The sequence below is a fragment of the Anopheles funestus genome, chromosome 3RL (assembly GCF_943734845.2).
Source record: "Anopheles funestus chromosome 3RL, idAnoFuneDA-416_04, whole genome shotgun sequence".
Lineage (NCBI taxonomy): Eukaryota > Metazoa > Arthropoda > Insecta > Diptera > Culicidae > Anopheles > Anopheles funestus.
In genome coordinates, this window is record NC_064599.1 from 25254901 (window position 1) to 25280733 (window position 25833).

At 39.1% G+C, this 25833-nt stretch overlaps 1 protein-coding gene across 7 annotated transcripts in view; it reads left to right on the plus strand.

Annotated features, from left to right (window-relative positions):
• Positions 1-25833, plus strand: part of LOC125771111 (PDZ and LIM domain protein 3) — a 34795-nt gene that overhangs the window by 7330 nt on the left and 1632 nt on the right. Inside the window, exons 1-9 of one of the 7 annotated variants that reach the window (XM_049441378.1) lie at positions 1240-1469; positions 1623-2080; positions 10267-10592; positions 10686-10872; positions 19801-19950; positions 20672-20728; positions 21370-21473; positions 21993-22037; positions 24491-24632. In XM_049441378.1, the coding sequence (XP_049297335.1) occupies positions 1964-2080; positions 10267-10592; positions 10686-10872; positions 19801-19950; positions 20672-20728; positions 21370-21473; positions 21993-22037; positions 24491-24632 (1128 nt within the window). In that variant the 5' untranslated portion in view covers positions 1240-1469; positions 1623-1963. The other 6 variants (XM_049441376.1, XM_049441379.1, XM_049441380.1 and 3 more) reach the window with 6 other exon arrangements.

Genomic DNA, 25833 nt, shown 5'->3' on the forward strand with positions numbered 1-25833 from the left:
AGAAATAACCGAGCATACCCGGGATAAGGTAAAGTACAAGGAGGAAATGCCTTGTGAAATTTGTACACTTCAGCATCTTGAGGCTGACAAAATAATAAAAAATAAATACTGCAGAAACCTAAACAACTTGTTAAAAAAGCACGATTTTCTATAAACTCTTTAGTCCATTCTGATTTTTTTACAAACAATTTATGTTTTAGTACTAACTTTCATAATTCGACTCGTCCTAACTATCACAAAGTATTTTTTTTTTTGCTCGGTTAGAACGGCCTGGCCGTATCAAGACTTATTTTACCACGTAGCAGGATAGTCAGTCCATGCTAAGGGGGGACGGTCCGGATGGGATTTGAACCCAGTCCTGCCGTGTGGACGGGCGCCGTTTTTCACATGCACCACCGGGCCGCCCCATATCTCAAAGTATATTTTCTACGATATTTCGAATTTTACTTTGAAAAGTTTTCCAACCACTGGCCTTAAACCAGCGTCTACCTTGATTCCCAGCGCATGTGATTCACGTGTACAACTGCACAAAGTAAACAACACACTCACAAAGTAACAACGAATCATGAGTCTATCTATAATCTACTGATCACTATGCCATACAGTATGCTATAAAGTTGCTATACTTTTCCCAATTACTCATAGCGCACAGTGTGCTTCCAAGGTAGATGAGTAATACGCACGAGTGTAAAGTGCATGGTTGATAGAGGTCAAATTAAAAAAAAATCCCAGCTTTGATGCTCATGAGCGGACTGTAAAAACAAACCAATGTACCGTTCAAAATTGAATGATTGGTTTTACGTTTTTATTTTTCCTCTCGACCACTCAACCAATGCTGAAGTATTCATGATTCATTGTAGAGTAAAAGGAAACAAAAACAACCAAAGTTACTAACGAAGAGCAAAATATCTTGATCGATACATCGTTCATCTTCTTAGCAAAGGGGAGATGATATGTTTTTTTTTTCTTCCTCTGAACTGAGTGCAACACTCTCGTGCGATACGATCGAGCGTCACTCAGCCAAAGCAAAAGTTGTGAAAATGAGTGACACGATCATCGTGCAGCGTACGAGCACGATCGCGATCACCGTCCGATCGACGGGGAAAAATTGGTCAACCATGAGCATGGGCGACCGGGGTCCGAGTGACCAATCGTGTCGGCGATTAAAATAAATATTTGATTTTTCCTCCGTCCGGTTTTTCGGCCACACTGAGTGCCGGCTCGCTAAAACAAAAACATAACAAAAAAGACAGGACAACTCACAGCGGCGAACACGACAAACGCAAGACACGAAAAACGGTCCCGATCAAGCTGGGCTGCCGCCCGGGTACTAGCAAAAGTGCAACCAGCAAACAACGACAAGCGAGCGATACGGTTCGCAACGGTCAGCGCGGAAACAAAACTTCAAGCGAACGCGCGCTCGTCTCTGTGTGTGTGTGTCTCTCTGTGCATAAAGTGAAACATTTGAGGTGAAAAAAACGGGATAAAGGAAATAAATTTGTAAAAAACAATCCCACCCTTGTTAGGGCTAGTATCTGGTGAAAAAAAGGGAGGGATTTTCCATAAAACATTTTGCTGGGAAATTTTCATCCATCCCGGTGGTTTTCCATTTTCCTTTGTAGCTGGTGTGATATAATAAGCGAACGGTTTTAATAGTGTACGAGTGTCTTGAGTGTTTGCCCAGCTCTGGGGTTACGATATTTTTACAGTTACGTGGATTTTCTCGACATTTCCCTACACATACACACAAACACGCGAAACAACCAACCGTGTACCGTGTGATCGTGTGATTTTTTATGTGCTGAGAAACTGGTCGTGGTGACCGTGGTGAGAACAATTAAAAAAGCCCCTTTTCAAGGTGGGAAGCAATCTTTTTCCCCTCCGCCACATCGGAACGAAAAGTGTACTAGTGGAAAAAGTGGAAAAGACTCACAACATCCCTTAAGTGACCACAGCAGCCACAATGAGTCCAAAACCGCACGACTTTATGGTAACGCTCAGGCGCGCATCGCCACAGGTCCCGTGGGGCATTCGGCTCGTCGGTGGTACCGATCTGAACGCACCACTTATCATCACACGGGTAAGCATTGGATCACGTTGGAAAAGTAGCCACATTTTGGGGGTAATGTTATGACCGATTGTGTCTAGAATAAAAGCTTCAAAAGAGGGAAAATTCAACTGCGCAAAAGAAACTTTACAAATGAGGAATTTTTCGGAGCGTGACAAAAGCAAGTGAATGAAGAGAAGAATTAAAAAACAATATTGAAGAGATAAACGAATCTCTCAGCTTTTCTTATGCTTATTTTGCTGGTGTTAAATACAATTGACCGAAAGCATGGAGGCGCATGGTGTCAAAACAATCGCACGTTCAGACCGCTTTGTTGTTTTTTTTTTGCTGCTTCAATCCAACCGTTGGTTATGACATTCCGCGCTTGTTGGAATCGTTGATGGTTGCCAATAAAATTTTAGTACCATGTGCAGTGTACCCGAATTTTTCGTTCCCAAAAACCCAACCATCGTTGTTGTCGCAGAGGAAAACCCACAAGACACCACAAGACGTATCGACGGACATGCATGTGGCCTGTATGTTGCATCACTGTTTCTTAGTGATTAATGGTGGGTTTTGTTTTGCCGTTTGCAACGGTTTGCACGAACACTCGTAACAGTTGCACTGTTTTTATTAGCAAAAAAAAACAACCTCAATATTACAACGCAATATGGAAAGCGATAAATGCATCCACCAATGCGCCAAAGGCAATGATGTCGCTGTAGACATTATTATGAAAGGTTAGCTGAGCACATGTGGTTAAATATTGTGTTTTATTGCATTCGCGAGCGTTGTGTTTGTTGGTACTGTAACAATGAAGGATAACCCTTCGTTTGCTGCCGCAGAATTGAGCAGCAGAGAAATGCATTGTTATTTACGTTTGCAAACGATACATTGTTTCGATTGGTCGTTACATTGAGCGAAATGTTTTGAGTTTACAGCGTGCAACCTTTACAGTTCATTGTAATTTATTGCATTAAATAGTCTGAAATTATTGGCATTGTATGTGTACATCAAGCTAATTTATGCGCGCCTTAACCGAATGAATCTTTCATTGTTTATATGCAAGTCAGAAATTTAATTGAAACATTCAACACGTATGCATGTAAGTAATAAATAAGATTAGATTAATTTTGAAATCTTCATTATTCTATGACATCTTTTGTTTTGAATGCTGAATACAGAAAGTTTAAAGGACAAGCGTAATTTTTGCTATCGAGCTTCAATAGTTTTTTTTTTTCATTTATTATTTTAAAACGATTTTTTATTTCAAAAACACATGAAAAACCTTGTATTTAAGCGATCAACGGCAAAATAGAAGAATATTTAAATCGATTAATAATCATATGAGGGAGACAGGGTTTTAGTGCAATATTTTTCAATTATTACAGTTGAATTATTTTTGTATAACAGTTTATACTTTATAACAGATAAAATTAATATCAATCATAAAACGCATAAAATGTTCAAAACGCATTTTTTAACATCCGTATCGCTCCTTATGGAAATGATTAAAACATTATACTTCAAATATTTGAATATCCCCTGTTTAAGTCTTTTTTACTCAACAAATTTTATTTAAACAAGATACAACATGAGTTGAGAGAATAATGTCTTTGAAAAGATTAAAATAGATAACAAAGGAATTAAAAAGAATCAAAATTAATAATAATAAAAATTAAAATTATGTAGAAAAGAGCACTTGAACATCGATTATAAATCAGAACAAAAGTTTATATAAAAAGCAATATTTTTGAGCTTCTAAACTATTGAAATTCAGTCAGAACACAATTTCGCTGGTTTGTTTTCTTTGCTACGATGAACCTCCCATTTCTTTCCACCTTTTTCCCTTTCACGCTCCTCACGAGCCTCTAAGATGGTTCACTTCCGCCGACACCCCGAGCGAGGAAACGGCCGTGACGCATAGCAAGCGAACCGCATTCTTGGCACACGTTTAAGATTTCTCTATCACTCGCAACGATCCGGCAACGATACCACGCATGAGCGTGTGCATCACTTCCGACCATTACCTACTTCCGACCAGTACCTATGACGGTGACTCGTGCATCTCGTGCCAAATGCCAAGAAAAAATAAATAACCACACCAACAAAGTTTCGTTCACTGAACCATCAACAACAGAACGGCGCGCACTTGTTTCGCACATATTGGTTCGTGACCCTGTTCGAACGCTAACCCCGCGTCCACATCCGCGAATGACAAATGGTGCGTCAATATGAAACAAATTGTAGCTACTTCTTTTAATTTGACGGTTTATTTTTTACCATCCTTCTGCCTCACAAAATCGCACTCTTCTAACGAGCTGATGAGAAATGATTATTAATTTGCCCACGTTCGCGGTGTAAGTGGGCGAAAAAAATGTTTTTGCTATTTATTTCATTTGCAATATTTAAATGTAAATTCCACATCCTCAGTATGGTTTTGGTGGTTGCATGTTGGAACAGACTACTGCAACGATCAATCCTGCAGCTCGTGTTGATTAACCTTCACACTTGCATACAGACCGTTTCCGAAAAGTTTCAAAATGTGTTCGAAAATGACGTAAAAACTGCTTAGCTCGTCGTTACAATCCTTGAGGATTTAGCTATGCCTCACCGAAAACATGCCAACGCCGTCACAATCTGTTTAAATTTTATCGCCTCACTAATAACTAGGTTAGCCAATTAAAATTGACATCAACGAAGATTTGGGTTGAAGAAGCTGTCAGTGGGATGTTGTTGCTTAGTGGTGAAGATTGTTAAAGGAAACGAGACGTGATAAAACATTTTTTTCGAAACATCAGGTACTTTGAACAGGTCATATGACCTGGCCGTCCTAATGGAAAAAAATACTTTAAGTAAGATATTTTTTTTAAATAAAATTTACTCTTTTTTCAATTATCACTGAAGCTATGTATTATTGCGGGTTATGAAACAGGGAAGTCGGTATTAAGAGATGAATATGTAAGGAGTTTAATAATTCATTTGCCGGTTTCAATGGCAGATGGGAAAGTGCATGTTAAGGTGCAGACTAAAATTGCTATTGGAATAGAATATTCAATTATTTATTGCTTTAAAACAACTATTATGTTTAAGAAAAGTAACGAATGACCCAATTGCATTTTATGAAATTTTACAGCTGATTCAAACTAGTGTTGTGCTTAATGTCATTTGTCATTTGTATGAATCTATAGTGAAAATAAATCTCTCGATAAATTCATGAATCCTTGTAAATTCATAAATACTCACTGTTTCATGAAAGCTCAATTATCTATTAATCCTCATAAAACCTTAAATCTCTAAGGAATTGTGATTTTAGAGATTAAGATATAAAGTCTTTGGCTTCAGACGGGATGCTTCAGCATGGCCAAAAATGGCAGACCAAGACTTATTGCTGTTCAACAACATAAGAAAACATACATAATCTAAGCCGCCTCAAATTTGTGAGGATTCATGAAAGTATGAGAATTAATTAATTTTTTAGAATAGAGATTTCGAGTCATTCATTAAGGTCGGAAATTCATCCTAATTTCCGAATCTGAATCAACCTAACAAGCAAAGTAAAGAAACAAAAGTGTACAAAAGAAGCAATGATGCAAATTTGATAAATAAAACAGAGGAAAATGAATGAAACGAGAAAAAAGAATAAACATAATAACTCAACAATAGAAAAGAATGAAACATAAAAGAATAAAAAAAAGGAATGAAATCACAAGACGGCCAGGCCGTATGACTTAAAAATATAAGACAATGTTATGTTTGCATAACGAAAAACTTGTACATTATTTCTATAAATGATTGCTTGATTATTTCTAGAATTACTATTGTTGTATTGTTGTCATTTGTGGTCACTTTTGTATGATTAGTTGGGGGAAAATAACTCACTTACTCATCAAAAGCTTTTTGGTTTTGAATTGCTGGATGAACCTCTTTAAAGCAATCGTTTATACCGGTCTTATCGGTTTAGTTATCAACGTCTTTCTCATTAATCATTCTCATTCTCATTTCTCATTTCTTATTAAAAATTTGGTTAAAAAATCTCCACTTTCCAATTATACTCTCTCGTTTCGTTAATACATCACAAATTTCCTAACGTGTTGTTCTGTTTTCAAGCTTCAGTCTTGCATTAAAATTTCTTCAACCAAGCACATTCCATCCGACACATTTTAACAAAAGCACTAGCACTACCAAAGAACTCAAATTAAGATTTCTTACGATTGCACCTTGTCGTAAAAAACTGTCATCACACACATAGTACCACGCACGCACTCACATCGCTGCAATTCCCTTATCTAATTTCCTTCTCGGTGCTAATTTATGCATAAGGAAAACTTTATCCTTCCCACCAGAAATCCTTTTTACGTTTTATTTCGATGTGCAAGATAGTGAACTTGTGATACGCCCAACCCTTCGCTTTTTTGTGACCATACAGCCAAAAACTCCTATTGCTAAGAAAACTTAGCCCCTTTTTCGTCGGCACCTTTTTCTTCGGCTTCAGACCACCATAGAAGGAGAAATCGGCTCCAGCACGTTTGCACAAGATGGCTGTATGCATTGCCATTTGTATTATAATTTATGTTCAAAGTATTCTACCATCCCCCATATAAATGCCTTTACTCCACAGCAAGTACCGGTACACACACACCCACATGAACGTTACCTTTTGTCGCTGTAGAAAAAAGATAAGAGTTTCGAAAAGAAAATTACAAACCCAAACCCACTTTCGCAAGACAAGACTTCCGTTCCGTTCCGAACGTCGGTACGAATTTCAAACACCCTCCCCAAAGAGCGCAGGATTGGCGAAAAGAAAGGACGACTTCTTTCTTTCTTGTCCTTATCAAGGGTAAAAACTTTGTCGTTTGCCAATTTTCTTTTACGGTGATACAAACCCACAAACCCTCCCCCCGCTCTGGAAGGTACACACACGCAACCGATCCACTCGCTCTAATGTGGCCAACGTATACGACGGAATGAAAGGGGGGTTTTGGGTAGCCATTTTTAATTAATGCGAAAATCTTAATTAGATTTTCATTTATATTAAATTTCTAGATAATTTATTATTTTAATCTAAGCGAAGCAGACACGACCCCGGGTCCAGGTTTTGCCGGTATTTGTGTGTGTGTGTGTGTGTGTGTGTGTGTGTGTGTGTGTGTGTGTGTGTGTGTGTGTGTGTGTGTGTGTGTGTGTGTGTGTGTGTGTGTATGTGTGTGTGTGTGTGTGGAAAAGGTTTCGATTTTCTTGAAACAAGCGAACGGCGAAAGAACGGCCCTCATTCAATCACAGATCCTCTTATCGCTTTTTCTTTGGTGTTTGGAGTTTTTGGCTGGGTGGGGAGGTTGGTTCAAAGATTTGCCAATGGGAAAAAACAGGCCAAACAGGTCATGCTCTCAATTCGCACATTCTCTTCACAATATTGATGAAATCCATCCATTCACAAAACTCGCAAAACCCAGACGCTGAATTTCCATTTTCCAAAAACTCCGATTTGAAGTTGTTTAAATATTTACCCAAAAACAAAAGGTAAAGTGCTGTGTTTGGAATGTGCTTGGAAAACTTTTGCTATCTTACACACGTAAACGCAAAAACCCACTCACAACCGCCGCTGTGTGCCGCTTTCACGTCTCATTACTAAAGTACGCTAAAGAAGATACAGGGTAACTGACAAAAATGGGTCCGCTTTTCATGTCCTTTCCATTCCAAAAGCAAGCTAATTTTGTCCAACATAATCCATAAAATGGGAACCAATGTTGCCAAAGTCGCAAGGGCAAAAGAAAATTCTAAAGATGCTGAGATTTTTCCCTTCAAGATTGTGACATCCTGCCGAGGGAAATGGATGGAGTAGTCGGTGCCACACCCAATTTTTCCTGTCCATCCTCTCTAGACGCCGCCAGGGGCTTTTATGTTCGGGCTGGTTTTTTGAACCGGCATTCATTAGCATTACAGTAGAGTCTTTCGGTTGGCTTACGTACGCCGAATGTTTACAAAGCGAACTGTTTCCCTCCGCTCGTGTGGGCCGGTCCCGATGGTTGACGATGTACATGGGGTTGAACCAACCCAAACTCCCGTGTACCGGTGCTGGCAAATAGAACGGGGTTGGGCTTTTGCGATGTCTACAAAGGGGTGTACCGTATCTGGGACTGGTGGAGGTTTGCCGACGCGTACAAAAACTTTTATCCTGTTCAATATTTTTCGTACAGAAAATCTCTCTTTCCCTCCCTTTCCCGCTTCTCCGTGTATCTTTCTTTCTCTTTAGGATGTCTTTCAAGCGTTCCGATGTGGGCAAAATCATTACAGCATTATCTGTTATCGGTTTGCCACAGAAGGATACAGCTCGTAAAGGTTGTTTGTACCGTTGATGAAGGTAAATCCCATCCGGTGGAATTAGTGGAAGTCGTGACAAGGATGGATAGTAAACTGAAGCGCAATAAATGTAATGCTGGTAATGAAAAATTAAGTTTAAAATGTTTGACTATAAGCGAACATAATTAAAATGTGATTTAATTAAAAGTGACACCTTTTGTTCTGTATCAGAATAGAAAAGTTTATCAATACGACCAGGCCGCTCTACATGAATAAAAGAAAATGTTTTGCAACATTCAATAGTTTCAAAAATTTTTGAAGTTAAGATTTCCATCAAGAGGTACGACGGCTAAGAACCATGTTTTCATGAGGTTTTGTACGTTATTTATCAATTTTGTTTAATGATCTTTTTTAATATTTCTTTGAATATTTTAAACATTTTTTTCGTTTATGCTTAAGACATTTTTGTTATGTTAATGGGTCTATTTGTTTGTTTTTTGGTTTCAAATTTTAGAGTTAATATTATTATTTGATTATTTAATTATTTATTCTTCTTGGCTTAACGACCTTACAGGTACGCCGGCCATTTCTGGCTTACTAGACTTATTTTACCACGTAGCCGGATAGTCAGTCCTTGCTACGGGGGGACTGTCCGGATGGGATGTGAACCCGGTCCGGCCGTGTGGACTGGCGCCGTTTATCACATGCACCACCGGGCCGCCCCGGTTATTAATTATTTATTAGTTACAGTATTTCTGACTATGATTTAATTCTATTTACACTTACTGTTAGTTATGTCAGCCATGACAATCCTGTACGTAATATGATTTTATACTACAAGAAATACGAATTTAAAACATAGTTTTGCTATTTATGATTTAATTTTTTTAATACATTTTTAAATATTAAAGAGTTGTTTCATTTCGTTTGGGTTTGATTAATAAAAAAGTCTTTTAAAACTTAAATAAATACGCAATTTTTAATTACATTTGTAAAATACATTGCAGTGTTTTAAAATGTTTCGGCTCCAAGTCTATCTATTGAGCCAATTAAACAATGCGATTTTAAGCTTATAAAACCTTGTCTATGTAATCATTGCATACTTTTGAGGGTGGACATGACGGGTGTTGGCAATTATGGCAAAATTAATTATGGTTTAAATTAAAGCCAAATTTTACTGATTTAAACTATACAAACTATTTACAACTATGTAAATATTTGATTACATTCAATCTTTTTCCTACTTAAGCGCTGCACGAGATTTAGAAATTTGAGATTTTTTTAGATTTGTATGTGAAGTTCATGTGCCATTTAAATAGGTATTCAATCCTTTAATAATAAAGTTAAATGACGAGTGAACCATATTCGACTGAAGCAAAAACTCGAGGCGCGCAGATTTATTTGAAAGCATTTGAAATTTACATTTTAAATTGCAAAAATCTTTACGATTTGCTAGAAGAAGTTTTCCCTTCTTTAGTTATACTGAAACTCCTTAAAATACGCGAAGGTGTGTTTTAAACTGAATTTCATTACCGACAAACAGATTCTCACAGAACCGGTAAATATTCTCACGATTATTTTAACTTAAGTACTCCTTTCAAATGTCCAAACCAAAACTTTCCCCTCAAATTTTGCTTCCAATCAACCGGGAATGGGCCCATTCAAGGTGTTCCATAAAATCCTGTTATCGAATCCAGTTTACCGAAACAACAATGATGACACAGTCCCAAATTAAAATCATCTTATCGGTGGTTACATTTCCGCTGACCGATCGAATAATCCCCGAAAGAAGCCGGTTTATGTCGTACGATGTCCGGTTTCGGTGGGAAAAAAGGACAACGTCTTCGGGACGTTTTACAAGCGTCAAAGGATACCAAAGAAACTAAAACCCTTTGCTTTTTTCTATTGTTTTCCCCTTCTAGGTACAGGTCAACACTCCAGCCCAGCCGGAGCTGCTACGTGGTGATGTGATTACCAAAATCGACCAGTACGATGCGCGGGACCTTACGCACATCGATGCGCAGAACCTGTTCCGTAATGCTGGCAACCAGATCAAGGTAACTGTGCGCCGCGATGACAAGGTAGCACTGCACCAGAGTGCCCATCCGATCAATGGCAATCCGGTGGCACCGTTAACGCCGGCCACCTTTGCGCAACCTTACCAACCGTACGCGGAACCGGTACAGCCGGCCAAACCACAGCTACATCAGAATTTCCCACCACCGGATCCTTCCCAGTTCTTGCCGAGGTAGGACGCAAACAAAATCCTTCTGGGAAAATTTAGATTTCTTATTGCTACCTACGCTTTGATTTTTTTTATTTTTTTTGGTTCTCGGAGTAGCGTTGCCTCGTCTTTGCCACATGGTCCGCAGTCGTATGCGGCCGCACTGGAGCGTCCAGTTGAAACGTTGCCGCACACCGTGTTTCCCGGAGTGGATGAAACTGGAGCGTACCATCTGCCCAAGCAGCCGTACCCACCACCGACGCCGACCGGTCTGAACGATGCCAACGAAGCGATCACTAATCAGGTAAGTCACCATCGATTAACATTCGTCCCAAAATGCCAATGCTTTCGAAAAACAAATCTCCCATTTTTCTCGTTGCTGTTTGACCACTACAAATGGTACTGATAATGGTTCAAACCTGTAGTTTTAGTGGACATAGTTTATTTTATTTAACTAACAAAAATAGTTTAAAATTATTGTTAATTCAAGCATGGTACATCTAAAATATCTTTTTATATAAAGATACTCATTTGAATTTATTATAAAATAATTTAAATAACTTATTCGAATCAACCACACATTCGATATTCGAATAATTGAAAGAAGCAGAAGTGTAAGTACAAAATTAATGAAAAAAAGATTGGTTTTGGAGTATCAAAGTCGGATGTAAATTGTAGTAGAATGTGTTTTTTTTGCTGTACATTAATTTAACAATTACTACTTTTAGTGAATCAACTATAAACCCCTATAAATAATGAACTGTAATTCGGTTTTTTACGGTATCAAAAAATTAATCAATTGTTTAACTCTAAATTCTGTGATAAAATAATCTCATGGTAATAATACTCTTGTTATTGTAATTATTTTAATTTTCTTTCAAAAGTCATAAAAATGAAGTGCTATCTTGAAAAGAAATACTAACATAAATCTCTTGTAATGAAAATTCACAAAAACTTATCATAAGGAAATAGTAAACCTTCAAAAAATTAAATAATCCTATATAATAAACTCCAAAAATTGGAGTATGGAACTCAATATAATTTTTATGATACAAAAGAAAAATTCCTCTATTTTATACACATCACAATCCAGAAGCACTATCGATCGATCGAGACAAAAACCTTCCTTTCATTGCATGTAACAAAGCTCCACCTACCTTCGACTTGAAGCCTTCTTCACACAACACAACAACAACGCTCACCACTACAACCGACACAACCGTGGGTGAGGATGATGGGTGGTGGTTCGCGAATCTTTTGGAAAATTTTAAATTACTTTTACTCCCTTTGCTGGCCGCACCGCCGCCGCCGCCTGCCTTAACGGCACACGAGCACAACTTTGCCACTGGCATTTGCCATTCCGAAGTTTGTGCTTGAGGATCCATCTTAATATGAAACCCACACCCCGTGCGCCATTTTCCACTCCCGGCAGAATTGTTTCCAACGGGGCTTTCGCGCCCAATTCGCGCCCAAAAGATTCCGCTGCCACTTGTTTCGCGCCGCCTGTCAAACCCTGGCGCACACCGCTTCACTGCACAAGACAGCCGAACGTCACCTATAGCAACATCTTCGTGCGGTGTGCGGTAACGGAACAGGTTGCTTCGGTCGAGATTCTCGCTTTCCTCCGCTCGATGGCTGCTAGGATGAGGATGCTTTCATGAATAAATTAAATTTTCTCCTAGCCGACCCTCCCCCCACCCCCTTTGGTTAGGAAGCTCTGGCACGGGGAAAAACATACTTGACGTCCTTCACATTTTGCCGCAGCGAAAGAAAAGGCGCTCTCTTGGGGCGCTGGTACACATTAAAATGCTCGCAAGCGTCTTACTTCTTCGCCGGCTGTTATAAGTGACAATCTGAAGATGAGTGTTGGTGAAGCGTACGAACCCTTCTTTTTTTTTGGCTAGGAAAAACCCCTTCACGTCACGCATCAGCTAGAGCTAGAAAAGACCCTTTTTGCTATCTGCTGCAGCTTCTTTGCGAGATGAGTTTTAACAGGCTCATCCTGATAGAGAAGAAAACCCGGGACCAAAGGACACATACATACACACGCACAATATGCTTGTGGCTCGTGCCTCCTAACCTCATCGCGTGCGTATGCGCGCGCGCGCACGCTCATCTGTATTGCGAGCAATTGTCAACCTGCGACACATTAACGTCCCCTTTTTCTTCGCGTCATCTTTCGGCGTATATGCCACTAGATAATACATTAGGGAGAAAAACCCCTTTCCAGCATCCTCTAATGCATGCATCGAGTGATGTTTTCCTTGACTAATAAGCACAGGGAGTTGATATAAAATGGTGGCTTCCAATGAGACCCCGTTTTGCGTCAAAAGAACCTTGTAGTGAGGAGAAACCGAGACACGCGGCTTATTATAGAGGGAAAGTAATTTAGCAGTGCAACTTTTTCACGTACATAACATGCACTTGGGGCTAAGATTCTTACAGCATCTTACAGCAAAGTATGGTTTGGCGGAGGAATTTTTCACTCATAAAACTATTCGCGTCTGTAGCTGCAGGGTTCGCGACTAAGCCCTGCTGTTCATAAAATATCGACCCCATTCCAAACACACAATCTCAAGCGCTGGGCAAACTTTCTGCCAGTGTATGTGTGTGTGTGTTTTCCCGCTTAAGCTTCAGTTCTTAGTATTTCATTAACGAAGGATTTACCAGCCCAAACTCATAGTATGCCGCTGTACGCTACAGCTAAAACTAATTATTTTCACATACATTATTGCTACCGAAGTGCGTCAAATAAACGCCAAGTGCTGCTTAGCATTTTCTTCGGCAAATCTTTTGGCGAAGCAAAACACTTCACTCTCATACCCACCGGTTTTGAGGCGGGATGTACGGGCACGGAATATTTAGACCGAGCGCTACATCTTCGAAATACTCACTCCACAATCGTGAATGGTGGAAAGTAACGAAGAGGAACAGTTACGCCGAATCCACTTGCGGCATTGCTCTAAAAGTTTAGATTTATTAAATTTATCTCGCGTTTTGGAAAATGTGTAAACCGTCGGCAATTTGTAACGAATAATTTTGCCTACAGTTTTTGTTCTTTAACTCACATGTTAAGAACAGAATGATAAGCGAAACAAATTTGAAGGGATTGAAATAAATAATTCCAAATAACTTATTAAAAATAAAAATACGTACAAGCTGCTCCAGAGAGTACTTTTCGGCATCGTAAGGCGAGTAAAGTTCCTTACGATTTGAAACAATCGTATACAAAAAATATCCTAGTTCATCAAGAAATAATTCTCTTCTAACAACAAATTTAGCAAAGAAAACATTAATTTGGATTTTGTTCATTTAACTTTAAAATAAATCCACAATCCCATTTTTCTCAAGCAACGATAATATGTCCGTGCTGATAGCTTAGTGTAATGGAAATATTCATATTGCATACTTCCAGGCGGATAACGTTTTTGCAGGGGTGCTCAAACGTAGCTGAGTTTCCCCTTATGTATAAGCTGAATGAAGAATGGATTTATGATATTCTAATCAGCGATAAATGCTCTATTCGATACAATTGGCAACAATATCCGCAAAGATTAATATTAAAAAACTTATTTTTTAATCATCTATAACTTCGTCACTTACAATTAGTGTTAATCTACATTTTATTCTTTTCCAAGGAACGATATATTCGGGTTTTTTTTAATCACCTCACTTTATCGCAACAGCAAAACATTACAAAAATATCATCTCTTTTTAAAACAATCTAATTCTACGAAAACAACAGCTATATTTGAAGTAACGTAGATATTTGCGATGATCATTAAAACATCGTTGATAAGCAGTACATCCATGTTATCGTATTGCTGCTATTCGGAAGCAGCACGTAAATCCATTACCAACGGTTTTGTTATTCTTCACCACATGAAAACAACATGTTTACTAATATTTTGCTCGAAAAAAAAAACAAAATAAACTTCAATCATGCTACTCAAGTAGGGACGAACTGGTCTATTTGGGTAATGACCTTGATGCTGCGACCCATCTCCTTCAAGGCCACCGCACAAGCAAACACTGTAGGTAGTTGAAACTGATAGTGAAACTATCAGTTTGAGCGTCCTTAGGCAAATAAATCTTGCTCTGCCTTGTCGAGACCTCGGCTTTTGGCAGCATTTCCTATCGAACTACGTCCACTATTCATCAAATCAACTAAGTGGCACAAGTCCAAGGCACGCGTTAGGAAGGAAAAGGAGTGGTCTGAGAGAACTAACATCGTCAAGGGCGTAGTACGTGCAACATGTGGTACACTCCGGGCACTTTTCTCGCCATGATGTTCACCACCCTTGACGCTACGATGTTGCATCAATTTCTTATACACGAAAGAAGTTTGGGAAAATGTTCCGAATGTGAATAAGAGCGTATGTCTAACTCCCTCGTTGCCCAACCGGAAGCATCATGCTGGTCAGCACCCGTTCATCACACTGCCCAGTATCAAGTTCAACTTTCAACACTAACCTTACCCTTTTTGCTGACACCCAGCTACACCTCCCGGTCCGGTGTACGGGATGCCCTAACTGCGTAGAGTTATAGACCACAAGCTCCAATCACCTGTGGCGCACCAAAGTGTAGCAACGCTATAACGCTAGACATATCATCACCGACATTCCCAACCCAGACGCGACACATTCGGCACAATAAACCCAATGCCCTGCCATCACGGCGTCCCCTTTTGCGAGACCTTCGTCCACCAGACTCAGGTTCAGGCAAAACTCTCCACACCTTCGCAACGCAAGTCGCAAGTGGTCGGACGGTAAAGGATGATAATTTTAGCCAGCTTCTCACTCTACTCCGATGGATGACTTTCCCTTTGAGTTTCCGTTCCATCCACAAACGCCGGTTGCCTCTCTCGCAGTTTGCTTCTCGTCACACGGTCGACTAAAAATAATTTCTCGACCATTCGGAATAAATGAGGTCACGCGAAAAAGTCCTCGTTCTCGGACAATTCAAACCACAGGGTGGCCGTATGGTCACAGCACGTATGATGTTAGAGCATGTTTGATTGCTTATTCTGGTTTTTTTTTTGCAATGCTATACACGACGAGAGGATGCACGACAACGTGGTAATTAAACGGTTTTATTTTCCTTGACCGAAAGTAATAACTGGTCCAAAAAAAAAAAATACGACAACATGTCCGAATTTCACTCGGTGCCGCTTTGCTGGAAATTTTTAACACAATTCAAAAAAGATCGTACTTTAAAAAAACTGAAATATTGCTTCGATCTCTCTCCTTGGCACCGTTCCATGCACTTGGGTCGCATGAAGTTTGTAAATAAAATATTTTTCCTTCATCTTACCAGCTGCTCCTGTTTGTTTCGTTACTTTCATCTTTAGTAATTAATAAATCGAGCAGAATACTCTTTTTTACTTTTTTTTTGCTTCAACAGAACAGTGGCGTAAGGCGTATAACAGACAAATAATTGAAATAAATTTGTCCTAACGGTAATTTCTCTGCTTCTTTATTCGTATTCTTCTTTAAAACATTTGCCGAAATTTTGGATTTATTTACAAAAAACCTTTTATTTTGAAGTATACTAATCCGAACGATCGGTTACTAACTGTGAGCAACATAACCTTCATTATCACTTTTTCAACATGGCTGGCATGATCTGTCAAAACTTGTGTCGATCGCTGGCGAAACAACCGATAGCACCGAACCATTATGCAACAGGGCCTTTTCGTTATTACCGGTTACACACGGTTACAATGTATGGACAAAACATACCACACTTACCATTAGTTTTCCCTTGTAGTCAAAATAAACAACCCTTTCACGTCCGTCCATTAAGCGCATTGGTCTGGGGTTCGTTTCTTTTCCGTTCACAGAGCCGTAATCGTGCGGAAAAACCAGACAGGCGATCGAGATCAATCGCCTGGGTAAACCACAATTCCAACTCCATCGGAAGCGTTACACATCTTCGCTCCAACACACGGAGAGCTAGCACGGTGAAAAACCTCTCATTTCCCGCCCCACTCCCCCCCCCCCGCCCCCTCGAAAGTAATGCGTAAACAAACTTGACCACACTTCGGGGCAGCATGACTTGGCGCGCATTTTTCCTGCGCGTACGTACATTATTAGTTGCGTGTCGTTGGGTCGGATTTTGCGCCTTACGAAAAAAAATAGATCTTTCTTTCTTTTTTTTTAATCAACCATTTTGCGTCTACTTTTACTTTCGGGAGTACATTTATCTTCTCCTTGCTATACTTCCTCCACCCGCCAAGCTAGCGATCGTACACCATCCGATCGTCATTTCAATGGACGTCACCGTCTAAAAGACGTACACAATCACACACTCACCCACACGGCTGTACGTCCTGATCCTTGCTAGCTTATAGAAAAACACCATTAGAATGAAAAGGAAAGAAAATCTACCGCCATCTCCTTCGTTGCCCTAGCTCACTTGCAAATTGATCGTAAGGCCAGAGCGTCGAAGATTTTCCATTTGGAATCGACCAGCCACGTTCGGTTCAGTTGCGTTCGGGAAAGCTACACTAACGGATCAGAACTTGCTTGCTTGCCTAGTGCGCTTGATCACTTGTACAGACTCGTATCCTTACTGTCTCCGCGTTGCCTAGTGCCGGTTCCAGCTCGATTTTACTGAGCTTAGTTGATAGTTGATTGTGGTTTTATTTTCTACGAAAGTGGCCAGTTGCTTGCTCGCTCGAACGGAAAATTCGATAAAAATGGCCGCCGCATATCAGTACCGTGGTTCGCCCGCGTTCATTCATTTCGCGCATCGAAATGAAAACTACGACGAGGCACAAATTGATTACCAAGTAAGCTTCCAAATGTTTTGCACTGTGTGAATGGGTGGGTGATTTGGAGTTTAATCAACTGTGTAGTTATTGCAATTGGTGTTAAGTGTTTTAATACATGATCAAGGTTTTTCCAGCCAAGTGAGTGGAGATTTTTTTTTCAAAAATTCTAAAACAAGAAGCTGAGCTGCGTACGATATGCTACATCATTAGCCCAACTGTGAAACATCGGACAAGATCGAAGATTAGTTAAAACCGTGCTCAGTAACTTGTCGATTGAAACGTTTGACCCTCAAGGTGAATGCTGACGCACGCCTTCGGTCAGCGCGGGTTCTAGCGTGGTGATCGTAATCCGGATGATCGTAAATCAAATACTTTTCCAATAATGATTTTTTCGAGAGTTTGTTGATCGTTATGGTAGCCGCAAGTAGCAAAAGATTGAATCCATTCAAAACGTGCCCAATAAAAATATCGCCAACACACACACTCACACGCTTGGGCTGGTGCAATTTATCAAAAAAAAACATTCTAGAATATTTTTGCCAGTCTAATCTTCGTTCGTTTTTTATCTGGATCGTTTTTACAAACAAGTTTTGCGCGCAAGAACGAATGGTGATAAATCACTGGTGCCGTTGTGAGTGACATAAGAAGAAAAAAAGCAATTCTACATTTCGTACGGATGTTTGTATACTATGGCACCGTCCAACGCTTCTCTCTCTCTCTCTTTTTCTTGATACTGTTACTTTGTGAAGGTATGGTTTCATGTTCTAAAAATAATGATCCCTACCAGTTGCCCTCCAGCATCGAACCCATGCTCGTCGAGTGACCAGTGGCCATCCGGTTTTTGGGCGGGGAAATATTTGCCAGATTTTTCCTTCACATTTCCTTCGCTTGTACGTTTGGCTTTCAACGCAACGCTTGACTAGTTAACTGATGAGTGCTGGAACAAAAAAATAAAAGTATATATAAACGGTGGTGGCCATTTGGAGGGCAAATGTGCTAATGTAGATGTGAGCTCGTAAGAATGATTATGTAACTATTGTAAATGTTAAAGTGACACTTCATTAAGAAAAAATATTTTTAATATTCTAAACAGAGTAACAAATCTGCCAACGAAAGTGTTTTCAAAGTGTAATACAAAAAAAAAGGAAAATTTGAAGATATTAATCAATTTCAAATGCTTACAATCTAAATATAAAACATATGAAATTAATTTTCTTTGCGATCCTTTGAAGAAAAAGAATCAAAATTTGATACACCTCGCTCATGTTTGACCTGTAATTCAAGGCGAAAAAAATTATAATTTATTATGATTACCCTAAGTTCATAAGGCTCACATTTTTGTCCACATTACCGCGCCATGCCGCTGACATTGACATAGATTTTTCGAGAAAACTTAAATCCTGCTCGAGGTCATACGCTCTGTTGCCAGCGGTTGCATGGACACGCGACATAAACTACATTGCCTAAAAATACTTTTCATTCATTTTCTTAAGGGCAAAACCTTCAACGGTCACACCACACGTACATTCAAGGATGTTTTATTTTTCTCACTTTCTACTCTTTTTAAATTCTTGTTTGTTTTTTGTACCTTCGATCAAGCACGTTTGGTTTGCTTGCTAGGTACGATCCATTTGCTTTGATTAAACCGCCTTTTTGTACAGAATATTAAACACACACACACACAAGCAACGCTAGAATTGTGATCGCGTAATATGCGTTGTGCTTTCTGTTTATTGTTGGCACGAGTTTGAAGGTAATGCCCACAACCGATCAGAGTTTATTTTTCACAACAACGTTGTTTACGAAGCAGAACTTTCCCTTTTTTTTCGGGACAAAACACCACCGGGTGCTAGGTATTTGCGAATGGCAAGAATATTTTGTTTGCCTTTCGGCATTTCGGCTATGCGAAACGAACCGTTTTCACCAACACTGAATACGATCAGGTGATGGCACACGAGCGTAACGGCAAAGCCATGTGGAATTCATTACAGAGCAAATTGTCCGTTACGACAATTTACACGAGGATTTAATTAAGTTTTTTATTTTTGTCCTTTGTTGTTACGAAAAGTGTTTTCGATAACACAATTGAAAATAATATTTTATATCCTTTTTTTTTTGGTTTGTTAGCATAGCAACTGAACATTAGTTACAAAAACTTTTTGCAATAAATATTAAAAAGAAGTTATTTTATATTAAGAATTTAAATATATTTTACCTTTAACGCTAATGCGCCTGAAAGTAGGGGGAAAAAGCTGTCTTTTATTAATTTAAAAATATATCCTTTTTCCAAAAAAAAATTAAAATATTTTAAACATTTCAAACACACTTGTAACACACTTGTATTCACATTCCTTATACATATCATAAAAGTTGTTTTGTTTTTTGTTGTGTTTGCTAAACCGTTTGCGTGTGTTTTTTTCTCTTTCTCTCTCTCTCTCTCGGTTTCCCTCATTCCAGCCGTACCGTACCACGCCACTTGTCCTGCCCGGTGCGAAAGTACCGAAGAAGGATACGCTCCCGACAGAGTCGTACCTTAGACACCACCCGAACCCGGCCATGCGTGCCCCGCCAGCACATGACTACACAGACACACTGATGAAACAGAAGGTACAGCAGTACTGGCGTTAAAATCGAGCTGATACCCAGCGGGCGGATGTCCGCCATCCCCGGACGGCTTGCCCTCTCCTGCCCAATACAATTACACATCCGTTGCATCATCTTGTCATGTAGTTTTCACTCCAAAAATCTGCTTCGTTTAGCAGACACCCAATCACATCTTGCGGAATGTTTATTTATACACACGCACACACAACAATATCAATTATTAATATATTTAGTGGTTTTCTCCATCTGAAATATTCTCCTTAGAAAGTATTTGTCACGAGGAGCCGGAATGTCGTTTAGGTTTTGTGTTTTTGTTTGCTACGAATTCATATAATAAATTCGCTTTCAGTGAAACGATACCGGCAAAATATGGAATGAATATTTATCACCAAAAAAACCGTCCTTTTCATCTACCCTGACTCTTCAGAACGCATTTACCAAACGGATGGACTCGTGTCTTAATTGTTTCTGTTCTTCCCTTTTCTCTTTTCGTCATGTCGTTCATATGCGTTATGTTATCACCCAACCATCGCAATGCACCCACACGAACGCCCTTTTGTTGGCGAATGAATTAAACAAATCAAACAAATTGTTACTTGTTTTTTTTTTCTCTTTATTCTGTTAATTCTGTGATGATAAAAAAAATACAAAACAAAACACACTTATTAAATGTCTACTACAAACAAAATCTCATCTTCCCCATCGATCGAACGCATACATGCAGCTCGCTGAAACTGTGATTCATCGAGTGATTGGCGAAGAGCCACCGACCGGTCCGAAGGTGCTTGTCTACAATTTGTGCACTTCTCTTTCGCTTTCTTTTTTAATTGAACCTGTTTGTGTGAATTATGTGTTTGTGTGATTTGTCTGTGCTGTACGTATTCGTACTTGCTGCTGGATTGGATTTTAAATGGGTTTCAAATTTTCGCTTTTTACTTCTAAACTTCCTAGGTGGCGGTACTTCTGCATCTACTTGATACAACTACTATTTTATCTACTTTACCTTACATGAAGGATCCCTTTTCCACCCTTTTTGTTTTTGTTTCTCTGCTTCGTTGTCTATCGATATGAAAAGAGTAATTGAACTGCTCTCCACACATTATTATGTTTCAGTTTTTACTCACCGTTTTTCTACCTTTCTTTACGATTTCTGTTCTGTTTGATCATGTGTTTTTTTTTTCTTTTTGTTGTTGTGCTGATTTATCTGTTTTCTTTATGTTTACATTACATCAACGCGTACAACGCGTTTGTTTGTGTTTTCTTTCTGTTTGTTTCGTTTTACGTTTCTTTTCTCACCGCTTACAACTTCTTCGTTTTTTTTGTTTTTTTTTGTTTTACCTCTTCGTTTACCTACCTTCCATGCAGATGTAAACCATTCAGATTGTTTAGTTAATTAAATTATCAAACAAACCTTCTTCACAGGTCGTTCACAAGCAGTTCAACTCACCGATCGGACTGTACTCGGATAGCAACATTGAAAACACGATCAGACAGAGCGCTCCACAGCAGCAGACACAAACCGTTCCGTAAGTAGCTGCAGATGAGCTAATTTTCTTCCTATAGAGAAATGGAAACAAAACTCTTCGAAACTCAAACTCCTACCCTAGTGATTGTTCTGGAAAGTTGATTAACGTCCCAGTTACTGTGTACAGAATGTTAAAAATGTAGCAATTATAAAAATGGGTAATGTTATATTTAATAAAACCAATATAAATATAAACGCATATTAAAGTTTTGCTCATATTAAAGTGAAGTACAAGGCGCCTCCATTTCTGTGTCACCATAATAGTTTTTTTTTGTTAAATAAATTAATTTGAAGTTGGATTAATTAAAAATAATTTTCGCGTAAACAATTTTAGTTTGTGAATATAAAAAAAAGTTTACTTCAATCATCCTTCAATTCATCAACTTTCCAAACAAGAGTTTTTCCTTTCCATTCCACATCTATTTCCAATTTTTTAAAATCCTGCCCCAAAAATTATTCAAAGCAAAGTAAATGATGTTATAAATTTTTCTATGCCCTCACCCACACAACATGCAACTAGATCGAACGGATACACCAATCGCCATCGGCCAACGAAAATTGAAGGGTAATGCATCGGTTACGGTTGTAGTATAGAGCTGGTGGTTTGGATCGTAGCACTGCTATGAATTTTTGTTCGCCTTTATACTGTTATATTTTGCCATTAATTCAAGCTTCCTACTATGAAGTGTTTTACTGCTGATTTGGTTTGTTTTCGAATGACGTCTCCGTGTGAACGCTTTGCATTTTATAACAAAGCACTTTTGCAAAATGAGTTGTTGTTTTTACTACACATTAGCTTGTATCGGTGCTGAAAAGCTTAGCAAAAACCATTTCATGCTGATCCACAAATCATTCAAAAGCTCCTCATGTACGTCTCTTCTCCCACAAGCCCACTCTTTCCCTTTTCACTTCTTAGCCTTTAACGTGCGCCAAACGTTCCAAAACGTTGCCTCTATACGCAACATCGATTGTAGCTCATGCAAAACAAAATTAATCAAAAAGATTAAAGAAGACAAGAAACTCCAAATTAAACTGCTTTTGATGTCGCTTTTTTGGTGTTTTTAATGTAAATATTAAGAAAAAGTCTCGTCCCCTTTGAGTCTCAATCATAAGTCTTTTGGAGGCATAGGAAAGATTTATATGAAAACCCCCATCTTGGAGAACTCGTTAGCCTTTTTGTAATTGATCTGCTGGAGAAGAAAAACTATCCTGTCTCTCTTTCTGTTCCTGTTCTCTCTGTCTCTCTACGAAGTTATTAAAAACTGTCAAGACCCATATCATAGCATAGCCTTCTCGATTCCAGCATATTCATCGATCTGTCCTTCCTGAAGCAGAAGCAAAAGATCCTGGACGAGCAGCGCCGTCTCGAGCAGGAACGTCAGCTTCACAAGCAATATCCCTTCCAATCGTATGCCTCTTCATCGTCCGGCCGTACGTCTCGTCAGCAAACACTCAGTCCACCACCGGTGCCTCCTCTACCGGACGCTTACCAAATGGTCGTCGACCCATCATCAGGCACCGTTCACTACCACCAACGTGATCAGCAACTCCCATAACCCGTCGAAACCGTCGTTCAAGATATCGTTCCGTTTCTCAGCGTGTGTGCTTCCACCCTCCCGTGCAGTTCTTCTCCTCCATTCTGATTTCTCCTCTCCCTCCTTCACTGAAAAAAAACCTTTCATCAGCTGCTTTTCATTATCTAATTGAAAAATATACTCCCGCGCTAACGAACGCCTTGTAAATGCATGCTAACTTGGAGTTTGGTTTGCGAATCGTCTAAATTAAGAACCCACTCACAGTGGTCGAATCCACTTGGACCGTGGACAGAGTGTCAAATTTGAGGTTGAAACTAATTTTATCTTCTCGCTCTGTCTTAGAGGACGGGAGATCGAGATCGAATTAGAAAGGAAGAGGATGCTTTTTCCTCGACTACAAAAAACAACTCTTAATAGAGCCATTATGCTTGTTATTGTGATTTTTAATGTGTGATATGTAAAAGAACCAAAGGAGATAAACGTTACAGAACGAACCAATTTATTACTGCTTAAGCGTTTAGTAAGGTAACGAAAGGACCAAAAAATATATTTATTATTCTGAAAGTGAAAAAAAAAATCAGAACATAATAACGATTATCAATTTAGTGTAAGAAATTGGACCAATGATCAAAAATCCCAAAAACCGAGACTGTGGTGACATTAATAAACCAAATTTATCATTATTACAGTTCGTTCTGTTCCGTTTTGCCTTTACAGTTAGCGATGATCGTTTGTTGTTATTTTTAGAAATAAATATTGTTGTTGATCGTGTTTTGTTGGTTAAAATTAGTGTTTCAAACTCGTGCTCGTGTTTTTAAATCTGCAACAATGAAGAATCTTACCAGTTGTCTAACAAAGTATCATTTTTTTTCTCTTCTCTTCAAATTGCACTCCAAAAATAAATCAACACCATTCATCATACCGTCATGCTTGGGGATTCAACCTACTTTACATACAACTTGTTGAAAATATTAAATTTGTACCATTTATGACACAATTCATATTTGCGTGATGGACGTGCGGCTCCATTGACGGTTACACTTACGCGATCACTTACGCACTGAACGTGTGTGTATGTGTTTGCAATTGTATCAAACTTGAACAAAAAAAACCATTACATTCTCACCCTCGAAATGGCACCAAATGCACTAATGATGAACAACAAAACCGTTCGGAAAACTGTTGGAAAACACCTGAACATCATGCAACGTTTAATATGCGCCATTTTCTCTACATTCGTACCGTGTGCGAGGGGTAAAATTAAAACAAACACACAAAAAACGCTGCTGACTGCCAAAAATAAAATTTTCCTTCCATTTGGCACTAACAAAAAACCACAACCAAAACGTTCAAATAAACACGCGCCAACGGCCCGAAAATGAACGCCAATATGCGGCGATGAAAAACCCCCTCATAAAAACAACCGCTTCGATCATGCGCTTGGGCGGTCGAACATTTACCGGTATTACGCACACGGCTACAGCTACAAGAAAACCGTCGTGTTTGACCCATGCAAAAGCGAAACGTACCGTGCGCTGCAGGAAGGAACTGGCGAAGGTTTGCAGGAGGTACCGAATCCGATTCAGCCGAAAACCTTCGCCCCGAACCGTTTAGTGCCTGGAAAGGTAGGTGTACGCTGATATAAACATTCATCATGAATCACGTTTAGAAGGTAACCAAGTTGATTGGCAAATTAATTAATTTATTTATTTTAGAAAAGTGTTTCAATGTTGTTTAATGGAGTAATATTGAGTTGCTTTGTTTATTGTTTTATCTTCTCTCTTTTTAATTATCTTTGGTATTTATTACCAAACAAAATACAAGCTGGAACGTAGATTTGAATCGTTTAGTCAATAGATTATATTTACAAAATCATTAACAAGGGTTTTAAGATGTTTAAACAACGCATGTGACTACGACAACAATGACAACAAATGTGAACTCAACTAAAGAAGAATAATCAAACTGTTCAGAAAATTGAAAAGGCGCGTCTACACGATGCCAATCTTTGATCGCCAATCTTACACATACAGTCATAGAAGCCTATAACAAAAAGATTGGTAGGTGTTCTCGTGTTTTCACGATACCAATCTTTACCAGGCCTGCTTTCTTCTTCCTACTTCCAGCACAAATTAAAAGTGTCTGAAAAGATATGTTCTTTCATCAAAGTAACCGTTTATTACAAAAGATTACAAGCGAAAGATTCGAGGCATCCATCAAAGTTGGTTAATCTTTTTAGGTGAAAAAGATTGCCCAACTCTGCTCGAACGCACCAATACATACAAAAAAGATTCGCCGAATGTGAAAAATCGAGCAGGAATCGTATCGTGTAGACGCGCCTAAACAGAATGAAAGAGTGGTTTTAAGGATTTGAATCTTTTACTCGCTCGTTCTGAGATTCATTAAAAATAATATTCTCACTCAGTGGCGGATGAACCCATGGGAGGAGTGCGCCGCCGCCAGGGACCTCGCATGTTAGAAAAAAAAAGCATCCTCCCCTACCACCTTCCCTCTAGGGCCTCGCGGCGAGAACAGTATATAAAATTCCAGGCTATTCCAGAAATATTCTACGATACTCCTCCGTGTCATGTTAGGCCGTTGAGATGTCACAGTCGTTTGCGTTATTCTATCTTCTCAAACAGCCCTGTAATGTTTTTTTTTGCTTCTAAAGAACGGTCAGACCCTGTCAAAAACTCTGTAATGTTCTAACAAACAAAACAGCTTCTTAGGCAGCCTTATCTAGTTCACAGTATTGTCAGCAGTTGGTATCACAATCGATGCACAGTATATGATAATCAAAATTGAAGACGACTAAATATTCTGCAG